Source organism: Bacillus rossius, chromosome 13 (genome assembly GCF_032445375.1).
Source record: "Bacillus rossius redtenbacheri isolate Brsri chromosome 13, Brsri_v3, whole genome shotgun sequence".
Classification (NCBI taxonomy): domain Eukaryota; kingdom Metazoa; phylum Arthropoda; class Insecta; order Phasmatodea; family Bacillidae; genus Bacillus; species Bacillus rossius.
In genome coordinates, this window is record NC_086340.1 from 33,856,112 (window position 1) to 33,868,867 (window position 12,756).

At 39.3% G+C, this 12,756-nt stretch overlaps 1 protein-coding gene across 1 annotated transcript in view; it reads left to right on the forward strand.

The window, feature by feature from the left end:
- The window catches only part of LOC134538441 (putative hydroxypyruvate isomerase), a 61,759-nt gene that overhangs the window by 38,235 nt on the left and 10,768 nt on the right, over nucleotides 1–12,756 (forward strand). Inside the window, exon 4 of the mRNA XM_063379768.1 lies at nucleotides 9,136–9,255. Coding sequence (XP_063235838.1) covers nucleotides 9,136–9,255 — 120 coding nt within the window. The remainder of the gene's footprint in view (nucleotides 1–9,135; nucleotides 9,256–12,756) is intronic.

Below are 12,756 nucleotides of genomic sequence, written 5' to 3' on the forward strand. Positions count from 1 at the left end.
ATATGCCCACAGGCCCCAGGTCACTGGCCAGCACTTATTACACAGCACGGCGGCGCTCGGCCATTCCTCTCGCGTCACACAACACAACTACCTAGTTCCTTCCTGCCCTTTTTCATGAACAGCACTTTTTTAATCCAACATGGCGGACACCATTGGCTCCACCCACAATCACAATTAAATATTACACAGTTCAGGCAAGTTCCTCATACTGGTTGCAAAGCACATCTAGATATATTAACCAACTTTGGACTGCTCACCTATGACAATTAAACATTATGATAAGCCACAAAGATTAAAGTTACATGCGGATGAAGAAATAGTCCCGCGGAGGGATCTGTGCCTGACAGCAACATGGAACAGTGTTCTTCACCCATAATGTTCTAGAACGAAAGTGGGCCGCCAATGCAACTTCCGGCAATACATTCACATGAGAGCAAAAAGGCACCATCTTTATAATTAAAATAAGGGAGGTTAACTAGAACAAAGAAAACTTGTTAAATATAAAATGAATAAAAATGGTTATCAGACATAAAAGATCAGAAATAAATCAGTGATCACAATGGTACCTAAATTGTCAGTGATATTTAGTATTTAAAATTCTATTAAATTTAATGACAATAGGAATTTGAAATTTAACTGTACCAACACCACTTTCCATGTTACTGACGGTTACCTTAAAGGACCAAACACATGTTACACCAGGTTAACATCCTTTTCTATAATTATTAAACTATTAAGTGACAGACATTGAAGCATATAAAATTATGTTTCTTGTTCACAAATTAAGGGAATACAATATCAAACACAAAAAAAATAAAGATTACAAATATTCCAATTATGGTTACCGTGAGCAGTCTGCTAACTAGTTAAATTATAATAAAATTGGCCTTTGCCGTAACCCAGGGGAAAATTCATATTTTACAGTAATTTTATTACAGCATTTGGTTTTAATTAATAGTCCAAACAGAGAAAGAAAAACCATAAACATAAGGTATTAACTCATTTTTGTCCTTTCAGTTGCATTGTAGAAGATGCTCATAAGTTCTTACTAGCTTATTTGTGGATTATTTAAATTGTAACACCAGATCGCCATCTGTTTTATATATATATTTATTCAAATACCATGATGTCATCATCACATGCTCCTTAAATCACTCACACACGATGCTGTAGATCCTTGTTGTTGGTGCGTAGGGGAAAGCATAATGACCCAAAATACATTGACATACCTTTGACAGAGGCCAACTAATTCACCCGGCTCGTCTGAATAGAATGCATTCTGGCTACATAAAAGTTAACTATTATATATAAATCAAAAAGGTTGGGCGGGTGGAAGGCCAGGTTCTTCACAACCCCCCAATATAAATGTTAAGAGTGAAGCTCGCAAGTTTATATTCTTTAATAAAATATCAAAGATGGCAAATTTAAGTGCCCAAAAGTTAGCTATCAAAAATAAAATATACATACTTGCATTCTATTTGGTGGCATGTTTGCTTAGGACCATCATTAGGAGGCTTGGAGATTGAGACAACTAAGTAAAAATTAAAAATTATTAAATGGTTTGAAATAATTCATACTACACAGGCAAACAAATGTGCCATTCGCTCCTTACTGGGGTAATATTTGGGATGGAGCTGTTTACAGACGTTCTAATTTTCCAAAACGGCCTGCCGCATGAAATATAGTTGGTAGTACCCTTTGTTTTTAAATAGTCAGTGAAAGCTCACTGAAAAGAAACTGCATTAGTCCAGCGGCACACTCTCTACACTCCAGCAGTGACACATCGAACACCCAACACAATACTTCACTAGATTACATCACTAGGGAGACAAACTTGCTTAGCCTCACTGTTCTATACATAGTAAAAGTTTTAAACACAAAATATATGAAGTGTGCACACATTATCTTGAGCTATTCAAAACAATATGCCCATCAAATAAATTATACCATAAGGGCCCCAATGGTACCTGTATCCTGCATGGCTAGTTGCCTGCTCCACACACTAATTAACATAGTTATCACTAAAACACTTATTCATGGAATTTCTTCCATTCTTTCCTAAACAATGAAGACACATTTTACAACCATCTCATGCATCCTCCATTTCGCTTGATTATTACAAGGACCCAAGTGAGATCATTGTGCAAAACTTTAACACACTAATAATACAGTAAAAAGGGGAAATGGAACAATTTATCTACATGTTACAGCAATTATACCTTATACTGGTGACCATTGTCATATTACATAGTACAAGGACGCAAACTAACAAAAGAAAAAAAAAAACAATAAAGAAACGTCTTGGTACAGCGCCGTGCAGTGCTACCAACAAGGAGCCAGGGAAAACTGCTAGACGGGTTCTAACAATAATAATAATAATAATAATATGCATAGAAAATGTAAATATGACAAAAAGAACAGACAACAAAACTTTCATAACTCATATTGAGCAGAGTTTTCCCCTTACTCTTTGATACTTCCACTTATTCCAATTGCACATAAATGATATATATAAAACAAAACACCATAATCGAACATGAAACACTAAACACAGTTGCCGTGGGTACCAGCTATCACTCTTTCCCTTGATTTATAAGGCTTCAGAAGGTACGAGTTATATACACCTTTGATGCCGCCTGCCGGCGTTAAATACCCTAACTCCCATGAGTTAGGCCCTGCCTGTCTTAAAATAATGAAAGGTCCGTCATATAGAAGCATCAATTTCTTTGTTTCCTTCGCTTGAAATTGGCTCCTCTCTGCCACTCGTAACAGGACTCTATCCCCAACGTGAAAGTTTTGGTACATGCTCCTCTGATATCTACCCCGTCTCTCTCCTTCCAGTCGCAGTTTCTCAGAAACGGCCCTTAACTTATCCTCCCTGGTTACGTTGACCTCGGGCGGGAAAACCAAACCGGCAACAAGGCTGTCACGCATAACACTGTCGCTGATAAGCTCCGATGGAACAAAACCTGTAGTGGCGTGAATATGCAAATTGAGAAAGTTATTTAAAAGTGGGACTGCATCGGCCCAGCTACTGTGTCTCTCATGACAATAAGTACGAAGAAGGCGGCCTATTTCCCGCATGCATCTCTCCACCGGATTTCCCTGGGGATGGCGAATAGATGAATATACTAAATCTACACCTAACCAAAGCAATTCCCATCTCCACACGTCAGCAGTAAACTGCGTACCATGATCACTAATTATTCGTTTCGGCCTGCCAAATGACGGGAAATGGTCATCTAACAGACGGTCAAGGCATGCTTGCCCTGTTGCTTTCTTGAGTGGATAGCAGATGACATGTTTTGTGTAGACATCCAGAACAACAAACAAATACTTAACACCTCCTCGTGACCTTGGCAATGGGCCATACAAATCCACAGACAATAGGTCGAGTGGGCCAGCGGGAAGAATGACATTCCACGGGCCTTCCCAGCTCCTATTTGGAAATTTAGACTTCTGACAAACATCGCAGCAGCTCACCACCTGCCTCACTGAATGAGCCATATTACTCCAATAATAGCTAGTCTGTAGCAACCAGAAAGTCTTCTTCTCCCCAAAATGTCCTGTGGTCTTGTGCACATGCTCAATGATTGCTCTTACCCAAATCTTAGGCACACACACACGCCAACTTATGGATTCTAAATTAACCTTCCTAAATAAAACTTCATTACACAAACAATACCAATTAACCACTTTAGTTACCACAGGATCGGCTAAGTCCCTATCAACATTCTCTAACACACAAATAATACTACTCCAAACAGTATCTGCACGCTGCTCTTTTGCAATACTACCAAAATTCTTAACTAGATGTGCATCTTGTTCCACACTAATTTTCGCAATTACCGGGCCAGACCTAGGCTTCTCTTCTGAAATGAGAGTGCCGTTCTCGATGACCGTACGGCTCAATAGATCAGCGTCGCGATTGTCCCTGCCTGCTATGTATCTAATTTCTAATTCAAATTCCTGCAGCGCTAGACACCATCTTGTTAGACGACTTCCCATGAGTTTACACGAGAACAAAAAGGATGAACTGTGATGATCCGATAAAATGACGACTCTGTGACCTAACAAAATATCCCTGAACTTGCTTAGGCCCCATACTGCAGCTAAACACTCCCGTTCTGTTACGGTATAAGACCGTTCTGCTCCCGTTAACGACCTACTCATAAATGCTAAAAGCTTCTCTTCTCCCAAGTCATCAATTTGGAATAATTTAACCCCAAGCCCATAGCTAGATGCATCAGTACTTAAATAGAAAATGCTACCGAAATCAGGATGGTAGGCTACGCACTCGTTTAAAAACAAATTTTTAGCCGCTTCAAAACTCGCCTGACATCTGTCGTCCCATAACCAAACTTTATCCTTTTTTAACAACTCTAACAATGGTGAAACAGTTGTAGAAAACTTATCTGCAAAACGCCGATAAAAATTACAGAATCCCAGGAAACTTCTAAGTTCTCTAGTGTTGCGCGGAACAGGAAATCTTTTTATAATGTCTACTTTATCTTCGTCTGGCATAACGCCCTGTGCACTCAGAACAAAACTAAGGAACTTGACCTGACGTCTTAAAAAACATGACTTGCTCAATTTCAAGGTTAGATGAACCTGACGTAATCTGCTAAATAACTTATACAACGACTCTAAATGCTGCTCAAAACTCTCACTAACTAGTAACAAATCATCGACGTAAGTATGGACGATTGAACTAACTTCCGGGCCTAATGACGCTTCAACTGCCCTACAAAACTCGCCGACACTATTGGACAAACCAAACGGTAAAACTCGAAACTGATATGTCCGCCCCCTATACAAAAATGCTGTGAATTGCCTATCATCTGGGTGCAGTGGTACTTGCCAAAATCCCTTGCAAAAATCTGTCGTGCTTATGCATTGAGCTCCTTGAAAAGCTGAGAATAAAAGGTCCGGTTCAGTTGGTGACTCCCTGTCTGGTAAAATACGTAAGTTTATGCCTCGTGCGTCGAGACAAACCCTCACAGACCCATCTCTCTTCCTCACACACACAAGTGGGTTTATCCATGAACTACTGCTCCTCTCTATTATCTGTTTATCCTCCATCGCTAATATTTGCCTATCAACTTCTTCTTTGCAAGTCCACGGAATGGGATACGACCTTGACTTAAATGGCGATCGGTCAGAAACAGGGATGCGCGCGACGTAACTCGTGGTTAAGCCCGGCTCGTCGGAAAAAACATCACGAAACTCGTGGATGAGACTCTTAAGCGCTCCCCTCTCAGCTTCCTTTGCCGTCTCACAGCTGTCAATCACCTCACTCACCTTCTCTTCCCAACTCGCTACTGCCAACCTATTCACAGAATACTCGGTACCGCTTATCAACCCTGCTAGCTCGTAGCCTGCCTCATACAGATCCGTTTCACCCATGATATCCAACCGCAGCGACTCTACCGCTCTCTGTTCTCGTGAAGATTTCACTACCATACTGACACGATTTTCTCCAAGATGAATACCCTTGCCAACAAAATCCACGATAACATTATGCGTCTGCATAAAATCTATGCCGACAATTATATCCCTTGCTAAATTTGGAATTACCAGACAAACAGCCTCATAATCAACATTATTGAAATTCAATTCAAGAAAAACCTTCTTGCTTTTACCCTTCGTAGCGCCGATAATAGTAAGCTGCGGAACTGGCAACGTTGGAAAATTGAAACCACGTGTTTTTAAATCTATGATGAGCTTTTCAGACACCCCTGTAATCTCTGAACCAGAATCGAATAATACTTCCACCTCCTTATCACCCAGCCGACAAACTAACTCTGGCACTACACAAAAATCCACGACAGGCTCATGTTCCGATAATAAGAACTCTCTCTCATCTTCAAATATGGTTGCGGTCATGCGGATTGGGTTCTCGGTCGTACTGCGCTGACCATTGTCTACGTACGACCGCTCACGTTTCCCTGTGTCTGCTGCGCCTGCTGATCAGGCAGTACTACATGTTCCGGTGGCGCAGTCTCCGTCATGTGCTCAGACCCCCCAAAGTCTGCATTCCTTACATTCTGATGGGATGCACTCCACCCCCCATTACCATGATTATGATAGCCGCGGCTTGACTGTTGATGACCCCTGTGGTATCTATTTCCCTGAGTAAAACCACGCCTAAACGCCTGCCCCCGATACTGATGTGTATCACTCGCATTATGTGCTCCATACTGCTGCTGTGACGGTGGTCCCGTGTATTGTTGTGACTCATTGTTTTGACGTGACTGTCGCGCATGCTCATAGCCCCTCTCATTACCGTTGCTGCTACCAGGTTCTGTGAAAGCGTGTGTGACGTCCCCTATTCTGTCATATTCCTTCAGGACACAACGTAACTCTTCTATTGTACTTATTGACTTGCCTACCAGCATTCCCTGCACAATCTTAGGCGCCTGTTCATAGATTAGTGTTACAATGTCCTCCTCTTCCAATGGTACATCGTAGTATCGTGCACGCTCTACCACCTTTCCTAAGTGACTCTCTAAGCCTCCTACCTCGCATGTACCTTGGTACAAGTTTGCCCTGTCAGTCCTTTGTACTTTTTTTCCCCAATACTCACTTAAAAACTGCCGCTCAAAATCATCATAGCTATTAACTCTTCCCTCGTGAATAATCCACCAATCTACACAGTTACCACCAATAGAACGGCGTGCAACGACTAGCTTTTCTGCTTCGGCACAGGAATAAGTCTGGAAAAACTCCCGCAACGCATGATATGTCGTTTAGGATGGTCGCCTGTGCTACCCCTGAACTTAGGGATGTCGTGCTCCCGGTACATCATGCCTAACCAGACCAGGCCGTGAACTCAGTCTAGCCAGTGGCAGGGAATTCACTCAAACAAAAGCAACGTCTACCCATTCAGCTGCCGGTAACTGAATGTGCTTGATCACTCATAATGCATCGTGTTCAAGTATTTGAGACAAAACTAGAAGTATTATGGCGCGCAGATTGTCATGAAGGCCACGCTTTTGGTCGCACTTTAGTTTTAGTCAACTGTGCGTACAATCGTACGAAATTAGGACTCTTATCAAAAGTTTATATAAGTCTGATGCTGTTGGTTGTACTAGTGGAAATATATTGGACATTAGATACCAGAGCAAAAATGAACAGATTAATCACGTGGAAAAAATTGTTAAATGAATGTTGGAATGAAAAAAAAAAAATAATCATTGGCCTGAAAGGATTGGTGTGAACTAGGTAGAGATACGGAAATAAGCACTTAGATAATTTTGGAAAAATAAAATGTAATAATACGGACAGTAATATCAGTTTCACTGTCAGTAATGGATGGTTTGGAAAGGTACGCGACGTGATTTGAAGGTCATGCCCGGGCGGGCAAGTCAGCTAGCCGACTGACGATAAAGTACATAACCACGTATCTCCCGTTACGTGGTGTCGTATTCGTCATACATAGTGCGATGGGAGGCATATAAAGATTAATGGTGTGACATATTTATAGTTGAGTGTTATTCTACGCATTAATATTACGTAAAGTATATTTTCCTACACAATTTTCGAACACATTAAATAAATTAGCCTTGCTATTTACGGAAATTAATGCTTTAAAATACGTGATTTCGAATAACACGAGAATTTTTAGGAATGAATTAGTCGTGCTAAGTGAGGGATATGTGTACAGAGAAACTTTTCTACACATCAGAAATATTGTCTCTCTTCAGCATTTTGTACAATGAATCTCAAGCATACAGTGGGTAGGCTGGCTGCTGCATATATTCAACAATAATTTTTGTAAAATTGAGGTAGGTGTGCTATTAAAACAATAATACTCCTAAGGAAATTCAAGAATTCGAGCATGCAAATGATAATTATAAGGTAGATATTTTGTAAAGTATCTAAAAAATGTCAATCATGATATTTTATTTTTTTATTTTTTAATTATGCTGTTTTTAGATCAGTGCAATTTTTAAAGTATGTAATTATTTATATTTTAGATTCTTAGTATTTGGCGTATACTATTGCATTTGCTTCATGTGAGTATGTAGTGTGATTATGAATGGGATCCGACCATCCGAATCCGGTTTTCCATGGTTCCTTGAATTTACTCCAAGAAAATACTGGGATGGTTCTTAATGTCTGTCCTGGTCGATTCTCGTTCTCCCAGACTTGTAGAGTGTTCGTCCATTTGCAATGACCTCACTGTCAAAGAGACATCATGCCCAGATGTGGAAAAAGAAACTTTGTATTACCTAGAGGATTTTTGAAGCCAAACTTCATAATAGCCTTTAGGGTAATTGATGCGATAAATTATCAGAGTATAACAAAGAGTGAAACAATCAGGAGTGGAGCGCTCAATGATGAAGAGGGGGAGGGAGAGTAATGAATAGACTGTAAGACTATTTGCAGGTTTATTGTCACCATGTTTGTTAAGGTCCTGTCAAACACAAATTTTTATCTCTGACCATATTTGACAATAGAGTTTGAGGGGAATTATTGGATGGAAAATGGTTTCCAATTTTATTTATCAAATAAATTTGGTCAGATAACCTCAAATATGTTTTAAATCTTTACACTATCAAAGTTTATTTTTAGCCTGAGCTATCTTAAACTGTTCCATTTTAATCTCTTTTTGAAGTTAAATGATGCATCACAGTGCTGGATGGAATTTTTAAAATTGTTATGCTATTTGTGAATTTAAAATTTTTTTAAACATGTCAATATTTAACTCACAATAATATTGATTGCATAATATAACAAATTTTGAGTAATTTTTTAATGTTATAGAAACATAACTTCCTTTTACGTATAAAATTATTTTGCATTGGGCATTTATATTAACATTATTTTAATTACCGGTATTTAACTTTTACAACCTCTTGTACTGTGCTGGTCATGTGCTGGTTACCATTTTAAAGATATGTTGTGATGGAAACAAATGTCATTTGCGTTTTCGCTAGTCACATTTTCAATGATGTCATAACTCCAACTTTATTTGACACAACATATTGGAAGTTGTTGGAGGCAAAAGTTTGACAGTGCAACAGGGACTTAACAATTGTGAATTTTAGTGTGTTTATAGTTTGCCTCAAGTGCTCTGAAATGAGTAATTTCTATTGTTAAATTTATATACAAAGCCACCATTTCTTACAGGTGTGGAGGTTGTGAAGAAAATTAATAGCCCGAATTTAAAACTTATGCTGGATCTTTTTCACCTGCAGTTCATGAAAGGAAACCTGACAAACAACATAAGGGATTTACTTCCCATCGTTGGTGAGTGCTTAAATAGTGTGAGATATATAAAAAAAAAAAAGTTGTTAAAATAATAATTTTGTGCATAGTACATAGAACTCTTAAATTCAATATTTCTCATGCTAAAAAATAATAAACTAAAAATATAGTATGTTTTTTGAATTAATCTTGCAATCGGAAAGATTTATCTCAAGTATTTTATGGACATTGCTGGTTTCCACTGTATTCACACATTTGTCATCGACTGATTTTGGCTTGTTTTTCTGTGTGTCTTTCTTATCCATTTTTGTGGTTTCTCTATGACAAGGGTTAAGATTTTATGGGTCAGGCCACAGTATTTTTTTGTCACAGGACGGCATGTTAACATTTCAATCATAATAATTTCCTGAGTATTATAAATATTAGTTAGGGAAATGTTTTGGAAGAAAATGTGAGTTTATAGGAATGGTTTGATATCAGGTTTGCTTATAATATATGTAGAATTAATTTATAAAAATTATAATGTGTAACGTCACAGAAGGACAGGAATAAGACATATTGTTCTGTATTCAGTGTGAAATTTCATTTTTTTACCTCTTAATAGAACACTAATTTAACAAGGCTCTGTATGCTTAATATTCCAGGTATGTACATCATTTTACATTTAACAACAAATTTTTATTGTTTTGTTTACTTACATATTTCAATTATTAAAACTCTTCAAGTACCAATATGTAAGGAAATTGTGTCCCATTATTGTTTAAAAATTCATGGGCTTAATAAATTGTTAATATTACATAGAAAAATTAACAGCACATGTTAGAAACAAATTAAGCTTCATTTACGTCAGTAGGAGAGTTAAACTTGTAAATAACCCTATCACTACCAATTTGACATTCCATTAGTGGATGCGGGAGTAAAAGCAACACATAACTTCTTAAAACTGTATCACTTTCATCATATTCCTTTGTTATCTATTACCTTCAACCCCATTACTTGAAAATCACTTGGAGACAATAATTATTTAATTATACACTAGTAACAAAACATGGAATTATTTTCAGAAATAACTTTGCATAACACAAATTTTCCTTGACTTGGTTTAGAGCTTTTAACTTCCAAACCAATTCTTTGTGACAATGTCTCTGGAGAGTTTTCATCATTTCCTGGTAGTATAGTGTTACCATTCTTAATAATTTCATTACGCTCCTGTCCAGAAAACATGGAATTAATTAACAGCAAAGCACGGTTGCCATTTTCAGCTGGCACTACTGTGCCGTTTCAGTGCTAATTTCAGGCACAAATGTACGATTTACTTAATATTACGAAATTTTTAATTTTTTTAAACTTTATTTTCCATATGATGTCCCACTGCTTTTTTTTTTTCCCTCATTGAGATTTGTTCAGTTGAGTGTACCGACAGGTTAGTTTGTTTAGCAGTCCAGTGCTCCCAACGCTGTTCCCAGCGATTAAGGCTGAGGTTTGCTGGCGACATGCTGGGCCAGCGATCGTCTTGTCTGGACCCTGCTAGGTGTCACTCGTCGAGCTGTTCACCCTAGACGGTAGCGTGACTAGAAAAGCTGTTCTCTGCTCCCAAAGATGCTAACTCCTCTTCTTGGAGTTGTGCTGAAGTTAGCTGCCTCTCTCACGAAACGGTGTTCCGTTCATCAGCCCAACAACACGTACCGTCGTGTCGGACCAGCCTGTTCCCAGGCCGGGTCAGTCACCGGTCGTAACCTCTTCCCCCCCCCCCACCCCCCCCCCCTCGTTTCTTCTGGTCCACACAGGTCATAACCCACAGCCGCGCCAATGCCCGGGATGAAGGCCACAGCCCCTCGCGCCCCAGATGGACCACAAGTGACATCTCGCGGGAGTTTTGCCAACTACCGGGCATGATCCCTCGCCTCTCCGCCAGAGGACAGCATAGTCCCCTCCTATCCAAGCCAGGCCTTAAGGATCGACTTGCGTCCAAGTCGAAAGTCGTTTAGGGCTTGTAGTTCTGTGCGCACTCGCCAGGACGCGCTAGAGTGCTGCTCCTCCTCCAATCGGAACTTCAGGTTTTCCAAAGCCCCTCCCTTGGACAGGCGACCAAAGACAGTTTTAATTGGGCGAGCCGGCGCCATTTTTGACGATTCGGCGGGCACGCGGTAAGGGCGGATCTCTCTTCGCAGCCCGAGACAACGCGCTTCTGAAAAGTCGTCAACGGCTTTCTCTAAAGCATGTAGTTGGTTATCGACAAGGCACTAAATTTTTAATTATTAGCTGCCCGGAATAGTTTAGTTTTTGAAATAGTCTCTTTTTGTCTTAACTTATTATTCTTCATGGCGACCGCGAACTTACGCGTCGCATATCACCTGGCCATCTCTATGGACCGACCTGATCTACTCCACCCCGCAGCTTAGGTAAGTTGTTTCGTCGCCCCACACACACTTTTCCTTTTGCTGTTCTCCTGGGCTTAGCTTCGACCAACCTCAGCTGCCTGTTAACCAACCTAATTTGATGGGAATACTGGTTGCAGGCGGGGATCAAGAATTAGGACGAGAAATTCCGCTCCAAATTCAACTCCCGAATGCGCAGTTCATGAGTTAGTTCACCAAAATTCATCGCCCCCTGCAATCGGAGAATTTCTCAAGAGTTCCAGCTTTCAAAGTATTTTCCCCTGAGTGGAAAAACCACAAAATAATTTATAATTCTAAACAACCAGTTTCAGGACACTTTTTATTTATTTAACGAGTAAATGTAATTTTTTTATATTATGTCTTAAGAAGAGTCTGCGCGCTCAATATTCAATGGCCTGTGAAGTTAAAGGACCAAATGACCTAAGATTCAGTGAAGTATAACCATTGTTACTTATTATAATATCTCGCCCCGGGGCCTCCCCATTTTGTTTATTGTTTAACAAGATTTAATGTATTAAGTATAGCAAATAAGGTCAACAATTTTCTTGGTATTTTGTTTCGGCTGTAATGCCATGGGTCATCTTCAGTGGGATAATGTTTGTAAAGTCAAAAACAACAGCAACAAAATCATTAAGTAAGATTTAGTAAATGCCTATATAAACCAAACCAGATCTTATTATTTTCTTATCCTATGATCACGATCCACATAACCTTACCAAGTTTTAAGGAGGTTAATCATAAATTTTGTTGTGCGTGCGCTGTGTCCCTATGTTTAATACTGTTTCTGCCTGGCGCTTCCACGGCCAATCTATATTTGTTCTTTAGACGAAATGTCATATTGAGCGCAGCCGCACGTTACACTACATAATGATAATTATGGAGTCCGAGCACTGGGAGAAAACTTTCCCAACAATGCTGTAGTTTGCATGCAATATTTGGTATTTTAGTTTCAGGAACATAAAATATAATTATAGATAATTGGCTTGCTACACCATCAGAAAAGTAGTGAAATAATCAAAATGAAACAGGAGCCTTGTCTTCAAATCATTGAAAATGGTTTCATTGAATGCAGGCACACTGTCTTTATTATGGTTCAATGAATTTGCATAGCAAATATGTTGTAATCGACCTTAAAATTTTTAGT